The sequence below is a fragment of the Enhydra lutris genome, unplaced genomic scaffold, assembly GCF_002288905.1.
Source record: "Enhydra lutris kenyoni isolate GAN:26980312 unplaced genomic scaffold, ASM228890v2 scaffoldscaffold9, whole genome shotgun sequence".
NCBI classification, from domain to species: domain Eukaryota; kingdom Metazoa; phylum Chordata; class Mammalia; order Carnivora; family Mustelidae; genus Enhydra; species Enhydra lutris.
The window spans coordinates 75,498,552-75,524,984 of NW_019154093.1; the positions used below are offsets into that span (position 1 = coordinate 75,498,552).

General features: G+C 36.1%; 1 protein-coding gene across 4 annotated transcripts in view; it reads left to right on the forward strand.

Annotated features, from left to right (window-relative positions):
- The window catches only part of LOC111143648 (RAP1A, member of RAS oncogene family), a 78,416-nt gene that overhangs the window by 41,373 nt on the left and 10,610 nt on the right, over positions 1 to 26,433 (forward strand). Inside the window, exons 3-6 of one of the 4 annotated variants that reach the window (XM_022497467.1) lie at positions 15,963 to 16,046; positions 20,416 to 20,484; positions 22,505 to 22,561; positions 24,876 to 25,016. In XM_022497467.1, coding sequence (XP_022353175.1) covers positions 15,990 to 16,046; positions 20,416 to 20,484; positions 22,505 to 22,561; positions 24,876 to 25,016 — 324 coding nt within the window. In that variant the 5' untranslated portion in view covers positions 15,963 to 15,989. Of the gene's footprint in view, positions 1 to 15,962; positions 16,047 to 19,020; positions 19,146 to 20,415; positions 20,485 to 22,504; positions 22,562 to 24,875; positions 25,017 to 26,433 lie in introns of those variants that run through there. The other 3 variants (XM_022497469.1, XM_022497470.1, XM_022497468.1) reach the window with 3 other exon arrangements.

Genomic DNA, 26,433 nt, shown 5'->3' on the forward strand with positions numbered 1-26,433 from the left:
TAATTACTATCTCTAAGTAATGATGGATTGGTTGGATGCTTTGCTGTGCCACTACAGCTTCTACTTCACTGCCTTTCTGATAGTGAAGTTTGACTACATGATAGGGTTTGGGCAGTTTTAGATGGAAATGGAAGGTGTGCATGCCTAGGTTTTAACCTTATAGGTTATGCCTATAAAAGGAAAGAGATATACCTTTTCCTTCCTGTGGACTGGAATGTGTACATGGTAGTGAACTATTTTTAGCTTGTGGAAGAGGGCAGTATTCCAAGGACAACAGAGCAATGAGATGTAAGAACTTAGCTCTCTGACTGCTAAGCTGCCCCCTGGACTATATCCCTTCTGACTGTCATCCGAGAGAGGGAAGAAACTTGAATTTTGTTTAAGCCCTCTTATTACAGTAGGGTCTCTTATTACAGTAGCCTAGTCTGTGTCCTAACTAATATAAGAGGAGCATGAGAAAATCTAACAAATCTAAGTAGAATCTAGATATGAAGAAAAATGAAATAGAAAGAATGTTTGAGGAGATTATGATTGAGAATTTCTAAAACTGCAAAAAGACACAAATTCAAGAAGTCAAATAAAGGATAAATAAAAATATAATTTGCACACAATGAGTGATCTTAAAAATAGCCAGAGAGAGAAAACAGATTGTTTTTAAAAGATCTGTAGTTAATATCTTTAAGAGTATAGGTAGTATAAAGTTTTCAGTTAATAATAAGTGAGAGACTTTACTACCAATAGAACATCTAAGACAACTTCAAAAAGGCATACTTTAGGTAGAAGGAAAATGATCCCTGATGGAGGGTTTGAGATATTAATTAGAAAAGAAGAAAGGCTGAAAATTAAAGAGCCAAGCATCCAAGCTAAATTGGAAAAAGAACAGAATGAAGAAGTAGACATAAAAGCCGATATTAAAGAAATAAAAAAACACGCTTATAGTAAAGGATCAACAAAGCCAAAGTTGATTCCCAGAAAAAGACAAACCTGGTAAGATCAATCAAAAAACAAAATAAAACAAAACCCAAAAAACAGACATAAACAATAAGAATGAAAAAGGAGCCACAACCACAGATGCTATAGGATTATTATAAAAAAGTGTACCTAAGTAACTTTTTGTTTAAGGAATAATTTCAAATGATAGATTATTGCATGCATTGTCATAAGAGTATATTAAGCTTTTTAAGACACTTGTCAAATTTGCTTTCCTGAATAAGAGGTTTGGATTAAATATTTTAATCCTTCACTTGAATTTTTGGAAAATTTCAAGGGTGCAGTGAATGGGATGATTGCCTCAGTCAAACTTAAATCGTACAGTATTAAAATTTTGGTAGAGATTTGCTTGGGGATAATTGACAGATGAACTTCTTTTAAAACAGTAGAATTTGTCTCCCTTTCTAATATATGAAAAAATGGGGAAGTGTCACTCAGTAAGGAAATGCAAGAACGTAAGAAACTGTAGAAGCCTTGTGTTCTTAAAATTGTTTGTTTTTTTTTTTTTTAAAGTGTTACTGGGGCGCCTGGGTGGCTCAGTTGGTTATGCCTCCAACTTGTGATTTTGGCTTAGGTCATGATCTCATGGTTCCTGAGGTTGAGCCCCATGGTGGCCTCCTCACTCAGTAGGGAGTCTGCTTGAGATTTTCTCCCTCTGCTGCACAGCACCACCACCACCACCTCCCGACTCAGTCATGCGCTTTTTCTCTCTCAAATAAATCATTTTAAAAAAAGAAAAGAAATATGGAAGAGAACACTAAAGCTAGAAGTTTGAAATAGCTGTTGTAAGTTAAAGAGGATACAGTGACTGCTTTTTTTTTTTTTAATTTTAAGCTCTTTTAGTAATGCCTGCTAATGGTACTAATTAGCACATACTACTTTTAAGAAAGAGTAAGAATTAAAGCTTTTGCAGAAGAGACTAAAATGATTATAGAATTTGGAACTTTACCATTTGAAAAAGTCCTACTGGACTGCTTATTGAAAAAGAGGATATGGGGGGGGGAGTGGAATAACTGTCTTCAAATATTTGAGGGATATAGACTTACAAAGAGGAATTCTTTTTATTCTGTTTAGCATCAGAGGACAGACCCAGTAAGTGTCCACTACAAAGAAATAGAGCGGTGTAAAGAACATTGTAACGATTAGGTTACCCAGAAATGGAATGGACTATTTTGTGAAGGTGAAGTTCAAAGGGCTTAGATGACCATATCTAGAGATATTTTTACACTGAATTTCCAGAAAAGAAACACCTACTATATTTCAGGTATCTGTTGTTGAATACTGACTTCACTATTTAAAACAAGAAAAGACAACACCAGCTATTTGTACATGTCATAAGATTTACTACATGGCAGTTAAGTGTATGGTTTAGCAAGTCTTTTATATTTGTCATCCTAGACTTCATAAAATAAGCTTTTATCATTTGTGGTTTGCAGACTTAGGATTTAGGACTTCTTTTTATTGTATCAGGACTACTAATCTGTTTTGTCTTATTCCTGTTATCCTTTGTTTACCTTTCCTGTTGTTTATTTTTCATTTTCTAACTCTTGGTTGAATTGGTCAATTTTTTTTGCCTGTTTTTCCTCTAGTGATTTTTAAATTATATGTAATCTCATTGTTTACATTGCATTTTTCACCTGTCTAGATTTACATTTTTTCGATGTGTAAAGTGATTTGGTATCTTTTATTTTTTCCCCTTAAGTAAGGGAAAAACTTCAACATGCCTTTACTTTCCTTCCTAACTCCTCTCAAACCAATGTGGAGATAATCATAGAGTTTTATTTCCAAGTTTTTGTACTTGTTTTACAGCAATAATTAGATTTCTAGCCACAATTTTTACTGATTTATCTGTTTGGCATGATTTCTTATTCTTATACCTTTTCTTGAATCATTTTCCCTTTTTTTGTTGGCATACCTAAGTAAGTTTTGATATGTTTTTTTTGTCATTTAGTTCTAATTGCTTACTTTCCATCTTGATTTCTTCCTTGACCAGTGTATTATTTAGAATTGTATTTAACTTACAAATATTCTGTGTTTATGTAGTTATATTTTTGTATTGATTTATAGTTTGATTGCATTATGGTTAGAATACTCTGTGTGATTTCAGTTCTTTGAAATTAGTTGAGCCCAGCATGGCCTTACTAGTAAATGGTCCAGGGACACCTGGCTGGCTCAGATGGTAGAGTGTGTGACTCTTGATCTTGGGGTTATAAGTTGGAGCCCCACATTGGGTGTGGAGACTACTTAAAAATAAAATCTTAGGAAAATTAAAAATAAAAAATATGGGGTGCCTGGGTGGCTCAGTTGGTTAAGCATTTCACTCTTGGTTTCGGCTCAGGTCATGATCTCAGGGTCCTGGATTGAGCCCTGCTTCCGGACTCAGCAGGGAGGCTGCTTGAGGATTCTCTCCCTTTCCTTCTGCCCCTCCTGCTGCTTAGGGATGCATGCACTCTCTATCTGTCTCTAAAATAAATAAGCCTTTTTGAAAAATTAAAAAATAAAAATAAATGATCCACGTACACTTGAAAACATGTGTCGGGGCACCTGGGTGGCTCAGTGGATTAAGCCTCTGCCTTCGGCTCAGGTTGTGGTCTCAGAGTCCTGGGATTGAGCCCCATATGGGGCTCTGTGCTTAGCAGGAGCCTGCTTCTGCCTCTCTCTGCCTGCATCACTGCCTGCTTGTGATCTCTCTGTCAAATAAATAAACAAAATCTTTAAAGAAAAAAAAAGAAAGAAAGAAAAAATGTGTCATTTGCAGTTGTTAGGTATAGTGTTCTATATATATATGACTCGGGTTAAGTTGATTCATTATTTGGTCAAATCTTATATGTATTATTACTGATTTTATCTTCCTTTTCTGTCAGTTGCTGAAAGGTGTGTTAAAATCTAATCATGGCTGTGCATTTCTCTAGTTTTACCTTTAGTTGTGTCACTTTTACATTATCTATTTTGCCTTATGTTTTAATTTTCTTCCCTATTGAATATTTATTAATGTAATTACTGATACATTTGCATCGTCTGACATCTTTCCATTTATTTTCACTTTTTCCATCTGTTCTTTGTTCCTTTATATTTTATTTTCTTCCTGCTATATTTAGTTATTAAACCATTCCAAACTATAGTGGCTTAAAGCAGTAACCATGTATTATCACCCATAAATTTTCTAGAGTGGAAGTAAGGAGTGGCTCAGCTGGGTGGATCTGGCCTAAGGTTTCTCAAGGTGTTGCAGTCAGATGGTGGCTGTCTGTGATCTTAAAATCTTCTTTATTCACAGATCTGTGGGTACTGAAACTGTGAGGGCTTCTCACATAATTCTCTCTCTCCCATTGGTCTCTCCAAAGTGGTGGCTTCAGGGCATTCTGACAGCTCTGGGCCCCATGGCATGGCTCCCAAAAGAGAGACCCAGGAGGAGGTTCTGGCCACCTTTTCTAGCATCAGAAGTCGGACAACATCACTTCTGCTATATTATGTTTAATAAATCTGCCCCTGATGTCATGAACACTGGGTGTTAATACGCAACCAATGAATCACTGAACTCTGCATTTGAAACTAATAATACACTATGTTAATTAATTGAATTTAAAATTAAAAAAAAAATCTTACCCATATTCAAAGGGAGGGGAATGTATTTTTCTCTCTAGAAGCTTTTTAGGATTTTTGTCTTTACTTTCAGTGGTTTGAAATTTCAGCTCCTATATGTCCAGTCGTGAATATCTTTTGTTGTTGTTATTATGTGTGGCATTCATTGAGCACTTTAAATCTGAAGATTACTAATTTTCTTAGTTTACCTTGGGAAATGTCTTTCTGTTATTTGTTTATTTTTCTATTATTTTTACTTTTTCTATTATTTCTATTCTATTTCTATTATTTCTTCAATTTTTCTGTTTCTAGATGTCCTGTCAGGTAGCTGAGATTTATCCTTCTTTCATACCTTTCCATCTCTCTGTCCTTTTGTTCTGCACTCTTCAGGTAGGTTCAGTATATTGCTTCACTGACTTGCTTTTCAGCTATATCCATTTTTCACTTCACCCCATACACTGATTTCTTTTCTGGTGATCATATATTTTATTTTCTAAATTTCTAGTGTATCTTTTGCATAGACTTGATAACTTCATACATTTCTTTAGGGATATTAATTTATTTTACAGTGCTTTATAGGTCCTCTTAACTGTTTTTTTGGGTTTTGTTCTTCTGTTTGTTGAATTCATTGCTTCTGTCAAATTGTTTTCCTCAAATCTGTGATTGTTCTTCTTGAGAATCCCTGTTGACCTGTATAAGAACTTATCTCCTTTCATTATGGGAAGGGGTAGGAATGCTGTTGGGCAGAATGTGCCTTGTTTTAGACTGTGAAGACTAATTTATAAACTTCATTTGCAAGGATGTGATGTCTGATCACTTTATATACATCCTACCCCCAAAGTGCTAATCTTGAGAAGAACAAGAGAAGAAAGTGTCAAGGAAGAGATTCTTGCAATGAGATAATAATATGATTTCATGTGACAAAAAATGTTGAATCAGGGTCCTGGGATCTAGCCCCATATCTGGCTCTCTGCTCAGCAGGGAGCCTGCCTCCCCCACACTTTTCTGCCTGGCTCTCTGCCTACTTGTGATCGATCTCTCTCTCTCTGTCAAATAAATAAATAAACTTTAAAAAGTTGAATTTCTATTATGATATATTATGAAGAACATTGTTCTTTATTTTATTTTATTTTTAAAGATTTTATTTATTTATTGGACAGACAGAGATCACAAGTAGGCAGAGAGGCAGGCAGAGAGGAGGAAGCAGGCTCCCTGTTGAGCAGAGAGCCCGATGTGGGGCTTGATCCCAGGACCCTGGGATCATGACCTGAGCCGAAGGCAGAGACTTTAACCCACTGAGCCACCCAGGCGCCCCTTTTGTTCTTTATTTTAAAAGATTAAATCTTACCATTATTTCTGTATTTACTGAACCACCACCTCAGCATGTGTGGTCAGTTATCAGTTTTAAAATATTCATGGCTTCTGGGGTGCTGGGTGGCCTAGTTGTTTGAGTGTCTGACTTTTGGTTTCAGCTTAGGTCCTGATCTTGGGGTCATGAAATAGTGCTCTGTTGGGCTTCAAGTTCAGAGGGGAGTCTGCCTCCCCTCTCCCTCTGTCTCTCCTCCTTCTCTAAAATGTGTAAATAACTCTTTAAGACAAAATAAAATATTCATGGCTTCTGTAAGTATAATCAACAGTATAACTGCTTGTTAAGAAACTACCTTCAGTGTTCCTTAATGTAAAAACTTTTTTCTCCAAAATTTCTCATCACAACCAAATTTCCTTAAATGAATTTTGTTTTGTAGGTTCACTTGTGTAGGAGAAACTAATTCATCTTGTAATTAATTAATTTACATATTTAAAAACTGAAACAACAAAATTGGGATTGATTTGTGTCATAAAGACAATTGTGTTATTTTGTGAAATTTAGAAGTAGTTTTGCTTGAAGGAAGAATGAAAAAATTATATTATAGCTTGGACTATAATGTTAGGAACTGAAGATTGACTTAAAATTTAAACATAGTGTAATGTTTATTCTTGTCCTCCTTATTTGTCAGGGAATCTTAACCAGAGTGAGGAATTTTCTGGTGCTGTGTTGGGAGTGCAGGGCATAAGAGATTTCCATAAAAAGGCATGGGATTTGCTTGGAAGAACATAGTGGTTTTCTAACTTGGCAGTAATGAGTTAGAACTAACTCCTTTCAAAAGAAAATATTAATCTACATTATACCTTATTGGGTACTTGTATGTGTGTATGTTTTCTTATCTGAGCTGTATTATTTTTATATTTGCATGTATCTGTATGTGTATACATTCATGACCCAATGGTATTTGTCAGTTATGAAGAAAATAATTTTCTGTACATATAGTATATATGAAAAATAGCTTTGAGATTTGAATATCTTACTACTTGAGTTGAGGAACAGGGGCCAAATATTTTGTTGTTGCAGAATACCCAAAATAATTTGGCCATATCTGAGTGCTTTTCCCGAATTCTATTGCCCGAAGAGGCAATTTGGGAATATAAATGAGCCTTGCTATATTAGGATTCCCTCATGAAAGATACACATTTTTGGATTAGATGATATATTTACATCTTGTTAAAATGACAGTGGTCCCCAGCTGAGAATCACCAGGGACCTGAGAACGGGGTTACAGATGACAGATCTGTCTATATGTGTGTGTGTGTGTGTGTGTGTGTGTGCGCGCTCTTGTGTTTAATAATCAAGATGTGTGTTTGTGTGTGTGTGTGTGTGTATGTATGCTCGTGTTTAATAATCAAGGTGTGTGTGTGTTTTTGTTTTGTTTCCGTGGAAATAAGAGAACCACCTGATAAAGATAGAGGTATAGTGTCCAGCACAAATCTCTCCCAAGTCACATTTTCCTCTGGTTTCCTGTCCATCTACATTGCAAAATGTGGTCTTTTCTCAGGGCTGGATTCTTAGCTTTCTTCTGTTTTCACTGAATAAATTCCCCTTGGTTGATCTCATCTGCTGTGGTTTCAACTCCTAACACTTCTTACAACAACTCCTAAGTCTGTACCCTCTAGCCCTTTGGTTTCTGCTGAGCTTCCAGACTTAAAGAGTTTTAAATACCACATACTACCTACTTTTCCCATAGGAATTTCAAACTTAATTTTGGGCAAGAAAATTAACTTTCTTTTTTTTTAAATTTTTTTATTAACATATAATGTATTATTAGCCCCATGGGTCAAGGTCTGTGAATCACCAGGTTTACACACTTCACAGCTCTCACCATAGCACATAACTTCCCCAGTGTCCAAAACCCCACCACCCTCTTCCTACCCCCCTCCCCCCGGCAACCCTCAGTTTGTTTTGTGAGATTAAGAGTCTCTTACGGTTTGTCTCCCTCCCGATCCCATCTTGTTTCACTTACTCTTTTCCTACCCCCAAACCCCCACGTTGCATCTCCACTTCCTCATATCAGGGAGATCATATGATAGTTGTCTTTCTCTGATTGACTTAGTTCGCTAAGCATAATTCCCTCTCGTTCCATCCACATTGTCGCAAATGGCAAGATTTCATTTCTTTTGATGGCTGCATGGTATTCCATTGTATATATATACCACCTCTTCTTTATCCATTCATCTGTTGATGGACATCTAGGTTCTTTCCATAGTTTGGCTATTGTGGACATTGCTGCTATAAACATTCAGGTGCACGTGCCCCTTCGGATCACTACATTTGTATCTTTAGGGTAAATACCCAGTAGTGCAATTCCTGGGTTGTAGGGTAGCTCTATTTTTAACTTTTTGAGGAACCTCCATGCTGTTTTCCAGAGTGGTTGTACCAGCTTGCATTCCCACCAACAGTGTAAGAGAGTTCCCCTTTCTCTGCATCCTCGCCAGCATCTGTCATTTCCTGACTTGTTAATTTTAGCCATTCTGACTGGTGTGAGGTGGTATCTCATTGTGGTTTTGATTTATATTTCCCTGATTAACTTTCTTTTTAAGACTCCTTTTAGCCACCTAATTTGCCCAGAGTAGATACTTAGGAGTTACCTTTATTCCTCTTCATTCCCCTAAATAATAATCTGTAACTAGCTACAGAGGCCTGTCAGTTTTACCTTCAGAAAACCACTGTCCCCTAATCAGCCCTAGTGCTGCTGCATAGGCCTGTGTCATTTTCCACCTGAGCTATTTCAGTAGCTTCCTGACTATTCTCCCTGCCTCTGGTCTCTCCTCCAGTCCATTTTATATACTGTGAACAGTTGTCTTTCCAGAATATATACCTGACTGTAGTACTTAAAAAACAAAAAACAAACAAAAAGAACACTGTTTTCAGAGCTCCTGGGTGGCTTAGTTGATTAAGTGTCTGCCTTCGGCTCAGGTCACCATCCCAGGAGAGACCTGCATCAGGCTCTCTGCTCAGTGGGGAACCTGCTTCTCCCTCTCCCTTGCCTGCTACTCTTCCTGCTTGTGCTATCTCTCTCTGTCAAATAAATACATAAAATCTTTTTAAAAAGTCACTGTTTTCTCCCGCATTGCTTACTAGATAAATTGTAGACTCTTTTACATGGTAAGTGCCTTTGCAAGCATAACCTAGTCTCTGAACCCTACTCCATTTTTCCATACCTTGCTTTTTAAACCATGTGTTCTGGCCACACCCAGCTTTGTGGTATTCCCTCTGTCTTGTGATTTAATGATATAGAGTATTTCTTCAAGCTGTTTCCTCTGCTTCATGCCCTTACCTCCTTACCTGGAACATTCCTGTTCAGTTTTTCATTTAGTTCTTAAGTAACCTCCATTGAAAAACTAAATCTGCTCTCTCCTCTGTTTCTGCTTCCTTCCCCAACCCTTTAATCTCTGCTCCGTAAAAACTTTGTTCACATAATGTTGTAATTCTTAGTTTTTCCTCCAATTTGAGCTCCTGGAGGATGGGAAACATACTTTCCATTTTTGTGTCCCTTGCACCTAATACAGAGCTGGTACCTGGGAGATACTTTGTAATTGTTTTTTCATTCAGAACACCGATCATACCTGTGGCCATGTCTGTTGGATAGTCTGCTATAATTCATCCTTACTATGTTTCTTAGTCAATAAACGCTGCTGGAACAAATTACCATAGACTGGGTGGCTTAAACAACAGACTTATTTCTCATAGTTCTGGAGGCTGGAAAGTCCAGGATCAAGCACTGGAAAATCAGGGGTCTGAGGAGGACCTGCTTTCTGACTTCTAAGTAGCTGTCTGTATCTTTACTTGGTGGAGAGTGAGAGAAGCAAGCTCTTGAACTCTTACAAGGGCACTAATCCAGTCATCTAATCTTCACCCAATCCTAATTATCTCCCAAAGGCCCCACCTCTTAATATCATCACACTGAGGGGACACACTCAGTTTATAAGACTATATATGTAACTGGTATTCTAAGAAATTTCCCTTTTTTCCCCATTGGATTTTCTTAAATTAATTCTATTGAACTACAATTTACATGTAATAAAATGTCCCTTTTTTTCCTTCTTAAACTTTAAAATTTTATTTATTTTTAAATTTTAATTCCAGTATAACATACAGTGCTGTATTAGTTTCCAGGTGTATAATGTAATGATTCAACAATTCTGTACATTCTGTGCTTATTTTGATAAGTGTACTCTTAATCTCCTTTCCCTATTTCCCCCATCCTCCCACCCACCTCCCCTTGGAAACATCAGTTATCTATATTTAAGAGTCTGGTTTGTCTTTTTTCCTTTGTTCATTTATTTTGTTTTCTTAAATTCCACGTATGAGTGAAATCACATGGTATTTCTCTTTCTCTGACTGACTTATTTCACTTAGCATTATACTTTCTAGATCCATTCATGTTGTTGGAAATGGCAAGATTTCATTCTTTTTTATGATTAATATTACATTCTCTACATATACCACATCTTCTGTATCCATTCAGCTATTGATGGACACTTCGATTGCTTCCATAATTTGGTTGTTGTAAATAATGCTGCACTAAACATAAGGGTGCACGTATCTTTTTGAGTTAGTGTTTTCATATTCTTTGGGTAAATACCCAGTAATGGAATTATGGTAATTCTGTTTTTAATTTTTTTTGAAGAACCTCCATACTGTTTTCCAGAGTGACTGCACCAGTTTTCATTCCCACTGACAGTGCATGAGGATTCCTAAAATGTACTTATTTTAAATGTGCAAGTCATGTTCTCAGGGTCCTGTGATGGAGTACCGCGTCTGGCTCCTTGATCAGTGGGGAGTCTGCTTCTCCCTCTGTCTGTCCCCTGCCCACCCCCTGCTTGTGTGCTCTCTCTCTCAAGTAAATAAATGAAAAATCTTCCAAAAAATATACAATTCAATAAAATTTAATAAATGGAAATACCCCTGTAACCACCTCTATAGTCATTATCCCTGCCCAACCACTGGCCCCAAGTAACTTTCTGGCCCTGTAACTTAGTTTTGTCTTTTCTAGAGTTACATTATATAAATGGAATCATATAGTGCTCGCTCTTTTGTGTATTTTGCTGAGTGGTTTTTGGGGATTCATTATCTTGTTGAATATGTCAGTAGTTTTTTCTTTTTTTTTTTTTATTAATGAGTAGTAGTCCCTTGATTGGGTATACCACAATTTATCCATTCATTTCTTGGTGGATACTTGGGCTGTTTCTAGATTTTGGCTGTTATGAACAAAAATAAGAGTTGAAATTCATTTTTCTTCTAGCTTGAGTTGTTAAAAAAAAACCTGTCTTTTACATACTGAATTACTTTTGCCCTATCTTAAACAGTCTATTCCTATGTAACAGATTAACACAACTCTTTCTGGGCTTAAAGCAACATTCATCATTTATTGCCAGTTTCTGTGGACCAGCCTTTTGGGAGTGGCTTGACCGGAAGGTTCTGGCTCATGGTCTCAGGAGACTGTAGTCGTCTGAATTAAAAGCTTGACTAATGGGTGCCTGGGTGGCCTCAGTTGGTTAAGCGACTGCTTTCAGCTCAGGTGATGATCCTGGAGTCCCAGGATCGGGTCCCACATTGGGCTCCCAGCTCCATGGGAAGTGCACTTCTCCCTCTGACCTTCTCCCCTCTCATGCTCTCTCTCACTCTCTCTCTCTCAAATAAGTAAATAAAATCTTTTTAAAAAAAAAAAAGCTTAACTAATATACTTCTGAAGAGCTCTTATTCACGTTTGGTAAAGTGTGCTAACTGTTGGTAAGAGTCCTCAGTTCCTCCCCAATTGGGCCTCTCTGAAGGGCTGCTGGTTAGATGTTCTCATGACATGGGGAGTGGCTTCTCTTAGAGTGATACCAGAAACCATGGTACAAGCTGCAGTGCCTTTTAAAGGAGGTCACATATGGTCACTTCTGCTATATTCTATTGACATGTATGGTCACACACCCAATCTTAGGAAGAAACTACACAAGATATATGAAAACTGAGAGTGAACAGTATAAGTTATGAATACCAGGTGACCAGGATCTTTGGGGGGTTATCTTGAAGGATGGTTATGACAGTTCCTTTATCAAAATTGAACTGAAGATATATATGTGGTTTTATTTCTGGACTTAATTTGGTGTCACTGATCTATTTGCCTTTTTGACAGTATAACAATATCTTTATTACTGTAGTTTTATGTCTTAAAATCAGGTAGTGTAACACTTTTTCTTTTTCAGAACTCTATACTAAGTTATTTGCATTTTCAAAAAAATGTTAGTCATCTTGTCAATTTTTACAAAAAAGAAACCTTCTGATTAGGATTGCATTGAATCCGTAGACCTAGCTTGGAGGGAATTGACATCTTAACAATATTATGGACATATCTTAAGATAATATGGCATGTCTCTCTAATTACTATGTCCTTAATTTCTCTAAGCCATGTTTTGTAGTTTCAGTATATAAGCCTTGCACATATTCTATTAAATTCATCTTTTAAGTATTTTATTTTTTATTGGATACTATTGTAAATTGTATTTTTGTATTAAATTGTATTTTTTTAAATTAACTTTTCAGTTCTTTGCCAGCATATACAAATAAAATAGTTATTATTTTTTTGTACTAACCTTTTATCCTGAAATATTCACCTGTTTGGTAGCTTTTTGGTATATTGTACATATGGGATCATGTTATCTGTGAATAAAGACAATTTTACTTCTTCCTTTTACATAGGATAGACTCTACTATAACTAGCTTAGAACAATGTTGAATAGAAGTGGAAAGAGCAGACATATTGGTGGGGAAAAAAGAGAAACAGTGTAATACTAATAGATGCAGAAAAAGTATTTGGAAAAATTCCAATATCCATTCCTGAGAATCCATGCAAATGTGAACTCTAAAGAATGTAAAAGGTTATAAAGAAGATGTGAAACCAAAATGTTTGCGTTTGATTAGATTAACCAAAATGCTAACTTGATTGGAGTAGGTAGGGATTCATAATCTGGGGTCCCCAACACTTCTATAGAAAAAAAAATATTTTTCCTTAACCTCTGGTATTTGTTTCTATTTTGAATGCAGGCAACAAATCACAGTAGTGATATTAGCAGCAACTGTGACTTTGTCACCAACAAATATTACTTTTAACTTTCCTTGTATCTTTATTTAAAGATTGTTTCTTTAAATAAAGAAACGCCTGGGTGGCTCAGTGGGTTAAAGCCTCTGCCTTCAGCTCAGGTCATGATCCCAGGGTCCTGGGATCGAGCCCTGCATCTGGCTGTCTGCTCAGCAGGGAGCCTACTTCCCCATCTCTCTCTGCCTGCTTCTCTGCCTACTTGTGATCTCTGTCTGTCAAATAAATAAATAAATAAAATCTTTAAAAAAAAATTGCAGCCATCAAAGAAATGAAATCTTGCCATTTGCGACGACGTGGATGGAACTAGAGGGTATCATGCTTAGCGAAATAAGTCAATCGGAGAAAGACAACTATCATATGATCTCCCTGTTATGAGGGAGAGGAGATGCAACATGGGGGGTTAAGGGGGTAGGAGAAGAGTAAATGAAACAAGATGGGATTGGGAGGGAGACAAACCATTAGTGACTCTTAATCTCACAAAACAAACTGAGGGTTGATGGGGGGAGGGGGTTGGGAGAGGGGGGGTGGGGTTATGGACATTGGGGAGGGTATGTGCTATGGTGAGTGCTGTGAAGTGTGTAAACCTGGCGATTCACAGACCTTGTACCCCTGGGGATAAAAATATATGATATGTTTATAAAAAATAAAAATTAAAAAAAATTGTTTCTTGGTGAAGACATCATGGTTCGGTCTTGCTTTCTTATCTTGACTTTGAATTGAAATGTTGGAATATTGACATAGATGGTTTACATTTAATATGATGGTGTGGTTGCCTTTTAATTCTGCTCCCCTGCTCTTTTCTCTTTTTTTTGCTTTTTTCCTATTTTTTCTGCTGGTTTGTTTTTGTTTTTTTGGGGTGTTTTTGCTTGTTTGTTTTGTTTTTGCTTTTTTGATGAATCAGTCTTTTTTCACTGGCTGCTCTGGGTTTTACACCATGCATCTTCAGCATATAACAGTTTATCTTCAAATAATATTATACTACTCCAAATACACTGTAAGAACCTTGAGCAACAGGCTTCCAGTCCCCTTCCTTTTCTGTGCTATTATTGTGCTGTTACTTCTGTTTGTGGTGTAAAACCTTGTAGAACATTATTATTAGTTTTGCTTTAAGTAGTCAAAAAGATCTTGAAGATTTACTCTCATTTACCATTTCTGGTACTTTTTATTCCTTTTGTAATCGTCATTCCTTTATGTAGATCCAAGTTTCCATCTGTTAGCATTTTCTTCCACCTGAAGAACTTCCTTTGCTTTTTTTAAATGGTACTGATGAAATTTTTTTCTAGCTTTTCCATCTTCTTCCCTTCTTTCCTTCTTTTGTTTCATTTCCTTTTCCTCCCTCCCTCCCTTTCTTTTCTATCTGAAAAAAAGCTTTATTTCACTTTCATTTTGGAAGGATAGATTCATTGTATTTAGCATTCTAGATTGACCATTTTTTTCTTTAAGCATTTTTTTTTAAAGATTTTATTTATGAGAGAGAGCACGCACGAGCATGCATTGGGGTGGGGGTGTGGAGCAGAGGGAGAGGGAGAAGCAGACTTCACACTGAGCACAGAGCCCGACACAGGGCTCAATCTTAAGACCCTGAGATCACAACCTTAACACAAATCGGGAGTCTGATGCTTAGCCAACTGAGCCACTCAGGCACCCCTTCTTTAAGCATTAAAGATACTCCATTTTCTTCTTTCTTGCATAGCTTCTCAAGAAGTCTGAATTTTCTGGGATTTCAAGAGAATTGCCTGTTTTTCAACAAGGGGAACTTTCCTGACCAAAATTTCCAATATTTCTCAGCACCCTAGAATTGTTCAGCTTATAGATCCCTACTTATTCTTTGCCTTTATGTCATGGAGTCTCATCCTGCATGTTCTGCTTAATGTTTGGCCAGAGACTCAAGTGAACTTTGTAGATTTCTGGAATTTTCTGTGCTTAACTGCCTCTTCTCTGATGCACATTTTGGTCTCTGCTTGAGTTCTTCTTCCCTGTACCACAGTCTGAAAAGTTCCTCCAGACATAAAGCCACGGCAGGTGTAGGCCTCACTTCATCTTGTCGCAACACTCCGAGATCATAGTCCTATACTGCTTATTGTCGGATGTCTGAAAACAGTTGTTTCACGTATTTTTTCTGGTGTTTTAGGTGTTTACTGTGGAATAGAAAGTCCATTCTTACTTGTTCCATCATGGCCTTTGGAAATTCTTACCTGCCATATTAGCTTTTAAGATAACTATGGAGATAAAAAATAAAATATATATATATATATATGTATATATATATATATATATTTTTTTTTTTTTTTTTTGGCCTTTCTAGCAATTTGGGCCTTATAGAGCATATTACTAATCCCTAGTTACAGAGTTTTAGCAGTTTCATTAATATCCCTTTCATATCCTAATAGTTTTCAAGTAACATTTTACATGGTTCAGCTATAATAGTATAATGAACAAAATAGTATATAATTACTATATGTTATTTTAAGTAAATAAAATAGCATATACATTAATGCTAATGAGTGAACTTTTCAAAAAAGTGTGTTAAGTCATTTAAACAACAGCTTTGTAAAGAATTAGGTTCATGATTGTAGTTATAAGACAACTACTAGTTTTAACCTACTGAGCCACGCAGGGACCCCAAGACAACTACTAGTTTTATCACCTTATTTTCTGGTCAAACACTCTGACAAGTAACATGAACAGGCCCTAAGGATGACTGATGCCTCGTCAAAGGTGATCTTTAATGAATTAAAATGCCTGGCAGTGGTTCTATAAACTTAGCTTAGAATCTGCATGGTTTTACTGTGTTCCTCTGTTCCCCTTAATAGCCTTAAGGGAAAAAGCAAACAAAAACCAAAATACATCATATATTTCATGTAACAGTTGCACATTCTTAGGCTATTCTTGGCAAGTTTATTAATCTTTAGATTTTTGTTTTTTTTTCCCCAGATTGTCAGTATTTAAACAGACCACATCATGCGTGAGTACAAGCTAGTGGTCCTTGGTTCAGGAGGCGTGGGGAAGTCTGCTCTGGTAAGTTAGCCACCTAACCCTAACTTAATTAGTATAATACAAGAAGAACATTGATATTTGCTTGTCTTAGACTTTTAGTCATTAGTGAGAAAAGGTGGCAGTATTTTTTATATGCCTAGTATTTGGCCCCCAGGGGACAAAGATTCATTCAGTAACCACAGATGTGTAGCTTACAATGGTGCCTCATTGAGTCTTTCACTTAAGCAAATATTTACTGACTGCCTACCATGTGCTTAGCACTCTATGATTGTAATGCAAAGAAGAATAAGATTGTTCTCATTTTTTAAGGAACTTACATTCCAGTGGGGGAATACTGATTATTTCAGATACTAGTGGAGTAAGTCCTACCCTACTTCCACCCTAGACTTAAGTGAAATGAAGTTATTTTTTGTAGACATGCTGTATTTATTTAGCAGATACTCATTGAGCTTCTATACTGTCAGACTTTAGGGTGACAATAGTGAACAAAAACAGTCACTGTCCCTCAGAGCTTACCATGTAGTGGAAGAGATAGAATAATTACAAAGTTAAATGAAGAACTACCTCATTATAATTGTGAAAGAGATACTTTGAAAGAAAAGTACAGACTGTTAAGAGAGGCTGCTAGGACAAATGAACGTCAGTTAGCATTTGAACAACTAAGAATGGGTCCCAGGTGCTGTAGCATGAGTGAACTGGAAGGCAAGTAGAGGGAAATGAAGTGAGAAGCAGGGACCACATCATGACTTGAAGGCCATATGAGAACTTGACACTTACCTAATGTTGTGAGAACCCATTGAAAGTGTTTTTGTTTTTGGTTTTTTTGAGGGGCTGGGAGGTGGGAGGGGTGTTGACAGGATTAGATACATGTTTTAAAGAGAATACTTTGTTCAGTGTGGAGTGATTTAGAAGAGAAGCTGAGTGGACACGGGAGACCAGTTGGGAGTTAATGCTGAACCCCAGATTATTGTGTGGAACCTTATATTGGGGCTGTGGCAATGAAGGAGAGAAGAGTAGATGCTTTGAGAATTAAATAACTTGGTGCTGGATTGGTTTGAGGACTAGGAGAGAAGGAGTTGTTGAGGATGATTCCCAAAGTTCTAGTTGTTGAACTACTAATTTTATGGATGGATCATTTAAGTAAAAGTGAATTACTGGAGAATGAGCAGATCTGAAAATAAAAATCAAAAGTCATGTCAAATTTGGTTATGTGAGATGTTAAAGTAAATACATCAAATAAGTACTTAGTTCCTCAAGATAATAACCTTAAAAGAGACTTACATGATTTGGGGCACCATGTATATATCAGCAGTATTTAATTTCATGAGAATTATGTTACTTTTAAATTAGTACCTATAAATTAGTACCTCTGTGGTGAATGAGAATATCTGTCATTTTAGATGCATGTATTCAGGGCACCTGGCTGGCTCAGTTGGAAGAGCATGTGACTCTTGATCGTGGGGTTGTGAGTTTGAGCCCCACACTGGATATATAGATTACTTAAATTAAAAAAAAAAAAACTTAAAAAATTAAATGTATATAACTTTAATTCAGCAAGTCTCTTGAAATTTCACATAAAAGTTCATATATACAGAATAACATGGTCAAGGTTATCGATTGCAACATTCCTTACAGTGGTAAGAGTTTGGAAACAACCTAAATGTCTACCAGTAAGGGTTGGTTAAAGGTGAGTTTTTAATACACATTTTGAGTAGAATAATATATAACTATTAAAAAGAATGCAGCAGCTCTGTATATACTGATATATAGTGATATCTCAGATGTATTATTTAGGGGGCAAGAAGGTACCACACAGTGTAGATGATCGTTTGATAACAAAGAAAAAGGGAGGGTGAGAAGTAAGATAGTATAAAATGTAGATACCATCTCTGCAAGGTTAAATAAACTATACTGGTTACTTGGGGGTAGAATTAGATAATTGGGAACAAACGTGATAGGTAGGGTTGGTTACTACTGCATACTCTTTTGTGTCTTTTGTGTTTTATCCTATGCCCATGGTATTAACTTTAAAAAAAAAAAAATCCATAGGAATAAGTGAAGTTGTCTAGGGAGAGATTAGAGAAAGAACAACTCAGGACTGAGCTCTGAATACCTCTCAACCTTTAAAGAGTAGATAGGATTGAAGGATCCAGCATAGAAGAGTACATCTTATACTTGAATGTAAGGAAAGCATCTTTACTTGACTGCCCAGAAGTCAGGTTTAAAGGAGAGAGGAAAGAGATGATACAGAAAACACGGAGGTAGCTGGACTTGTTAAAAGCAAGCTTCAGTAAGGCGATAGTGCCATAACTGTGCTGGGGTAGGTTGTGTAGTAAGTGAGTGCTGAAGAAACAGAACCACGATTGTAGACAGATGAAGAAGTCTGATTATCAGAGGGAGCAGAGAGAGGGGGTGAAGCTGGAGGAGTAGTTGAGTTAAGGGAAATTTTTATTTCTGGGTGGGAGATGGTAGAGCAAATGGTTTGTGTGCTGGAGGCAGTAATCCCGTGGAAAGGACAGTGGTGATATTGGAGAGGAAGGGAGTAATTGTTACAGGTGTCAAAAGTTCAAGAAATAACAGAACTAAAATTAATGAATCATTGAAGCAACAATTAGTAAGTTCATTGTGCACACACCAAAAAGTTTGCAAACCGGGAACCTTCAAACCAGAACATGGAATGAGTCTCAGGGGTATATTGTTATAATAAAGCAGCTGATAGAGTGAGAAAGCAGTGACTCTTCAGTGACTGGTTATTGTGTTAGAATTTTCTTTAAATGATAGAGAATTGGTTAATGGTTACCTCATAGCAACCTTGGGAAACTGTATGTTTTGCTTTTGATTTCCAGAGGCATAAGCAAGAAATGACCTCTAGGTCAATTTAGCTTTGCTAAATAAGCTAAATTAAGCTTTGTTTACATGACTAAACTGGTTTTATCTGCTCAGGGAATTTTCAGGCTTGTCTCTGTTTTTGATTTTAACACAGAAAGGACAGTAGGTAAAGAAGGTAGAGGAGGACTTTTATAAAATAAAAGTCGGTATCATTGAATGAGATGTCCCTGAGAACTGAGATGAGATTCAGAGAAATAATGAAAGCTTGCTTTATGAAGAAGGAAGTGAAAGGTGGGAGATTGTTTTTTATTTGTGCTAGTCTCTAACAATGGGCTTTATAGAAAGCACTTAGATTCTCATACCAGCTTCTGCATCTAGTGTCTAGCTATAGCATATGTTATATACCCTTTGGAAAAACACTATAAATTTATGAGAAAAGCAACTGTGTCGTGGTATAATGAGGACAGTAGGTTTTTTCCTAAACATCTGCTCTGGACCACATTTTGAGAACCTCTGTTCTAGTATAAGCATGTTAGGAAGTTTTCCATGATCGAATTCTACGTAGTACTAAGATGATGAGATGATTGAATCCTTGATAAAAATAATGATTAAAGTTTTTGGTATAATTATATCCTGAGTTCCCTTTGAAGAACAGGAGCTTAGTAAGAGGAAGAAGTTTGAAGTTTACTATATTCCATTTAATGTATTTAGCTCAAGCTAAAACAGTGCATAATTTAAGTGTAGGTGACCTCAGGCCACATTCTTACCTTTCCTTACTTTTATGTGGCAATGTACCAGACCCTATTTTAAAGCTGTCCAGGCAGTATTTCACAACCATCTTCAGTACTTCTTTTTATTTACCAAATGATAAGATACCTAGTGTGAAGTCTGTGTTTTTAGAAATCTTAGAGGGAGAAGTAGGTAATCTGGAAAAGATGAGTAAGCAGTATTTCCAATGAAAAAAGTAAGGCTTCGGAAGCAAAAAGGTTGTATATTTGGAATCTCAGCTGGCAGATGGGAAAAATAACTACTTCTAGAGAGAACATAGAACTTGGATATGACTATAAATTTAGTAAATTCGGTACTTTTTAATTTCCTTTTCTCTTTTCCCCCACAATGAGACTGTTTTAAGATTCTGGAAGATTTAGAACCTTTTGTCTCATTCCTTTAAAAGCATGAAATAAAAGTTACTATAGATACATAAAGAGGTATTAGGAGTTTAAATACTAGTAAATTTTCATTTTTTTCATTAATTAGGATATGTGTCCTTATTTGTATCTTTGTTGTGTTTTGAAACAATATAGTAATTATTTCACAGTGGGAGTTGGCTGCAGCATTGCTGACAGCCTTTAACATGACCATCTCCTTTCTCAATGTGCCCTCTTAGGTATGGGTGTATCCTTGTATTGAAAAATAATGAGACCGTACATCTGCATATTTACCCAGAATTTTCACGTAATTTCATTTAGTCTTTATCATTTTATAATGGTATAAGTAGCATTATGGAAGATTTGATTTTTCTTTTAAGTACTTAACTTTTCTCTGCTTTTTTTTTTTCTAGACAGTTCAGTTTGTTCAGGGAATTTTTGTTGAAAAATATGACCCAACGATAGAAGATTCTTACAGAAAGGTAAAATGTGAAACTTGTGTACGCATGCTTACAAATAGTTTCTTAGGACTTTAAAACTTGATCCACAGAATTGCTTTTTAAAAATCTTTTTTGCAAAGTGATATAAATCTTCTGTAACTGTTTTTAAAAGTTTTACCAGGACAGAGTATTTCTCATAAAATACTACTTAGCTACAGAGAGCTCTATGTTCTGTTACTGATTAGTAATCTGTTCTTTAGTGTACACATTCTCCTGGTAGAGGGTATTTTTAATGTAGACTAGGTATATTTTTGACAACTCTTTTTGTGAAAATTAAGATCATTTTTATGCTCGAAGTTAACCAGTGACCAAAAGTTTTTATTTTGGTTTAGTTTTATAATAACTTTAAGAGATTTTAGACTATATATCTTAAGACTATAAGAAATTTGATATTGGGTTCTATATGATACTATAATGGTAGATACATGTCATTACACATTTTCCCAACCCATAGAATATATTACACCAAGAGTAAACCCATAAAGTAGACTATGGACTTTGCATAATAATGATGTTTCTACTTAGGTTCACTAAGTGTAATACATGTACCAGTCTGGTGTGGGAGGCTGATGGTAGGAGAGGCTAGTGGGGAGTCGGAGAAGGGTATATGGAAACACTGTATTTTCTGCTCAGTTTTATTGTGACTCTAATGCCAAAGTTCTAAAACATGAAGATTATTCAAAACAAAAAAATTAGTCTTGACTAAAAAATACTATTTTATTTCATTTTAGTCTAGCATTATGGGGAATTTTCATGATTTTATTTCCCAAGTATGTTAAGGAGGGAGGCAGAGAATTAAACCTTTCAACAAATAGGAAAGGATTACTTTGTTAGATGTTGTAGAATTTACCTTTAGTGGTGTCATAAGTTTTGTTAAATTATATAAGCTCATCCAGCCATACTGGCAGAGCAGTTTTGTTATCTGCAAATTGGAAATAAAATTGTGTTCTAGGTACATGGAGAAACTACAGACCTAACACATTATTCATTTGAGCATGCGCACTTACTGATTGATTGAGCAGGTCCCCACGGGAGTCCTGTAAGTGGTGCCACAGTGGGTTTGTAGCACTGCCCATGGTGCTTCTCAGTGATCTCTGAGCTGACACAGAAGCATTGAAAATAGGCCTTATGTCAATATGTTTATTTTTAGAAGGCAGTGTTGCAGTACTAAAATTGCCCCCCAAGACGCTGCTGCCTAAGCTGTAACTACAAACAGATCTGTATCTAGAATGTTGAAGATTGGACACTTTTCTTGGTTACTTCTTTATTAAAAATGTTCAGGAAGGTTCATAGTTGATACTTTCTTTAGGCCAACCTTCTCTTATTTTATAAAACACTGGGGAGATACAATTTCAGTATATAATATAAATTTAGAATATAAAATTTCACCTAATGCACATAGCTCTTCCAAAGACGTACCTTTTTCTTAAAGTCTTGAGGACTGTGTGAGTTCAGTGTTACTCATTTTAGTACCTCTGCATTCCCCTTATCTCTTAAAATTTTTCTGTGTATTTAATTTGGGGCATATTTTGGTAAAACTTTAGTAGTTGGAACGTGGTAAATTGGCAGAATTTTCTTTAAAATCTTGTCTGTATTTTGAGCTATTTAATACATTTGTGCTTTGTTTTCTTTGAAGATAATATATACATAATTTTCTACATTTTTTATTTCTGTTAGAACTATACCTGTTTGTTGCAGTTTTTCTTAAATGAGAGGATATGAACATTGCCTTATAATAGCAAAAATCATTACTCAATTTATAGTGGTCAGAAAATATCTAAACTCAGCATTAACAATCCTGGCTTCTGTAGTATTAATAGAACATGCTTGAGACCTCCTGTTCTTTATTATAGTACCCAGTTAAATCTCAGCCAGTATAGCAAACTCCTAGAGAAAAGGCTTTGTAGTTGTTAGTAGGTACTTGGAGTGAAGAGGTGGCAGGAAATTAGACTGACGTTTTGATTTTGATATTACTCTTTATTTTTCCTTCCTTCCCCAACAGCAAGTTGAAGTAGATTGCCAACAGTGTATGCTCGAAATCCTGGACACAGCAGGAACAGTAAGGATGTTTTCTCTTTTTCTGATAGATTTTAGTTGGTGAGCAGGTTTTATCGTCTGAATAATTCCTCTGAGTAAAAGTAATTGTTCTGATTAAGAACTAATTATCTAAAAGTAGGGTTTCTTAAATTTTCTTATGTGCTTCCAACCATCTGTGCTGTACTTCATACCCACATACTACTCTTAACATTGTGTCGATTTCGCCTACAGAATGTGTACATTGCTTATCTTCTCTCTATATTGAGGTAAAGGATTACCCTATCACTGCTTTAAAAAAAAGGGGGGTTATTTTAAATCCAGAATTTTAGTTAAAATAGGTATTTCTCTGAGTTTCTATAAGACTGTGTCTCTTGGCACCATAGTCACTAATTTTTATCAAAATTGGTTTTGCCTTTTATTAGTATTTTAACATCTCAAGGGGCTGTTGACAGGTACATGTTTTCTGACAAAAATCTTTAGGATTATTTTGAGCCTCATTTTTCTCAACTTTAAATGACTGCTGTATGATGACATTAGTATGTCATAGGGTGCTTCTGATGATCAAATGAGATAGTGATTATAAATCCCTTGACACAAGTGATATATAGTTATATATATGAGCTCCAAGTGTTTTCATTGCCTTCATTTGTCATCTCCTTGATAATTTTGTTATTAATTACTGATGATTTCCTGTTATACTGCCATAAATGCACATATTAAGTGATTTTTCTTTTTTTTTCCATATATGTAGACTTCACCTGTTGGGCAGTTCTCAGCTTTAGAATAGATGGTATTCTTTAATGTTGTAAGTTGTTTAAAATTTAGCACAAATTTTCCACATAATTTTATAAAAATGATGAGAAAGTTTCATGTCATTAAGAAAAGCATTTAAGTAGACTGGAGCAGTTGTAGTGCTAATGATATTGTATTTTTCCATTCTTTTGTGGGAAAATAGATCTTGATTCCAGTAGGAAGCTTGGGGTCATTAGAACTACCTCTTTCTTATATCTGTTGACTCAAAATATCTCCCCCTTTTGCCATTCCCCCCCAATTTCCTTAGCTTCTGAATCAGCAGTCATTCCCCTCCGTTCCCAGATATGCCAAGAGTTAAAGAGCACTTTTCTCCTTTTGCCATTCATCGCCTCCACAAGTGTGAAGGAGGTCTTTGTTCTTCTTGTCCAAATTAAGGAATTTCTTCCCTACCATAGAGATCTTTCCTTTGGGCCTTTAAATATCTTGTCATTCTCCCATCCTAGTGCTCAATGTACTGGGTCATAATTGCCTCTTCAGTTGTCTGTGTCCCCAGGGCCTTCCATAAAGCTTGGAAAGTAGTTGATCCTCGTTAATTGTGTCCCAGATCACTCCTTATTCCTTGAAGATTTTTACTCAATCTCTTCATCACTGCTTCTGTCAGAATTCTTGGTGATTTTAGTATTCAAATAAAATCTGTATGGATATTATAGATGATCCATTTCCTCAGCCTACCAGTTTATTGACCTCCATACTGCTTCAGCCATTCCTGCCAATGGTCTTACGTAGACTATATGATTACCAATAACAGACTATATGAATACTACCTTCATCTCACTTTTAGGCATGCTATTCTCCACCTCTTGTTTTATCTCACTTCCTTTTATACTTTAAGCTTCGCTGGAACCTTCAGTCCATTTATCCCACCATCTTTGATTGTCCTCATATCCTAACCCCCTCTTCACATAGCTTCAAATCCATGGCCTGATCATTATGATCAGTCCTCCGAATGTATCCTCAACTTCCTTGGACTTTTCAGCAACCTCCAACTCAGTTGATCACTATGCTCTGTAAAAATTTTATTCCTTTGGCTTCCAGGAACCAACATTTGCTTGGTTTTCTCCCTCTATCATTGGTTATTCCTAAATCTCCTTTCCTGATTTGTCTTCATCTCTCCAACCCCTTAATGTTGGAGGGCCTCAGGATTCAGTACTTGGACTTCTCTTTTCTAACAGCACTTTCTTGGAGGTCATCTTTAGTAGCGTCAGAATAATTTAATTAGGATCTATATGTAAAAAGGAATTATATACAGTTTTCTAAACCACACAGAAACCATGGTATAACGTGATAAGGTGGTTAAGATCTCCCTTCTAATTCCTTAGTTCATTGTCATTGCTTCTAGTTGTGTAAGTAGGGAACAAGAACATCTACCTCAAAGTTTCTAAAAACTGTGTAATAGGTCTTATATTCTTGTCATGAGAGCATGTAAGAAAAAATTCAGTAGCTTCTATATGATTAATCAGATTTAAATTGTTCCAGTGTACATTCAAGAAATCATACTTATAATTGTACATTTTTTATTATAGGAACAATTTACAGCAATGAGGGATTTGTATATGAAGAATGGCCAAGGGTTTGCACTAGTATATTCTATTACAGCTCAGTCCACGTTTAATGACTTACAGGACCTGAGGGAACAGATTTTACGGGTTAAGGACACAGAAGATGTAAGTATTTTTCTATTTGTTTTAAAGATTGTATTAATTTATTTGAGAGAGAAAGAAAGAGACAGGGCACGAGCAGAGGGGGGAAGGGAAAAGCAGACTCCCTGCTGAGCAGGGAGCCCATGGAGTTCAATCCAAGGACCCCAGGATTATAACTTGAGCCAAAGGCAGATGCTCAACCGACTAAGCCACCCAAGTGCCCCTGTTCTTCTCACTGTAAGACATACTGCTATCTCTCTGTGTCCAAATGAAAAGTGTCTTGTTTTCTATTAAGAGGATTTGGAGGTAGCTACCACATATCTAAAGTCGTGATCAAAAAAATTTTACAACTTTCTAAATTTACCTACAAATTATATGCTAAGATAGAGGGCATGTATGATAAAGTATTCATTGTGCTGTGTGTTAATAAGTGCATAGGGAAGGAAGAGGAGTCAGAGTACTTGGTAGAAGTGGGACTTGAGTTGAGCTTTGAAAGGTGGTAGTTATGTTTCAGAAACAGTGTTCAAAGAACATTAGTAAGAGCCATAATGGTATTTTCCACTTCAATAATTCTCTTGGTATAGTTTGTACTTACAGTTTTTTTCCTTTGAATTATTTTAAAGATTTTAATTCACTGGGTTTTTGTATTTTTTAATTTTATTTTTGTTGCAGAATTCTTGTCTTATTTGATGAATAACGTCATTGTTGTTGTGCCTTTTTGCAAAGATGAAATGTATATTTTCCATGTTTACCTCACTTTTGAACTACAGAGAGTTCCTTTTCAGTTGTATAAGTTGGGATATAAAATTTCATTTGTACCTGTCTTTCTGTTTTTGCATGTTCTTTCTCATTATTAATGGGAACATTTGTACCTGCTCAGGACCTTAACTTTGGGTAATACTGTAGGCGGAAGGGATTTCTGTCAAATGACTCAAGATCATCCATAACCTAGTGAATACTTCTTTTCCTTCCCATGAGTAATTTATCAAAGAGACTTCTGTTTTCATAGGCAATTACATGCAAATCACTGAACTCTGGTAATGTTAATCTCTTCATCTCGTGTCATAATTAAAAAAGATGGACTTGTTGATGTCTAGTATGTCATTTAACATGTGATAATTGCCTGATTTAGGTACAAAATCCACCATGTCCCTTAAATCCTTTCTTGTGTATAGTGCCCATCACCTCACAAATGACTGTTCTGTGGACACCTTTTATCTAAGGATGTTATACAGTTTGTTAGCAACTTGTTTTATTGCAAGTAGGGGCCACATTTCTGATATGGGGGAAAAGGGAAGGCATAGCTGCTTTGTGGCTCTATTTTAATTGTTATTGCTTCTTAATATCTCACCTAAACTGGTCTTCAGATCTAATGTCAAATATAGAAGTAGAGCTTGTTACCTTGTTGGTCTTGCCAACTACTTTTGGAACCTGTTGGACC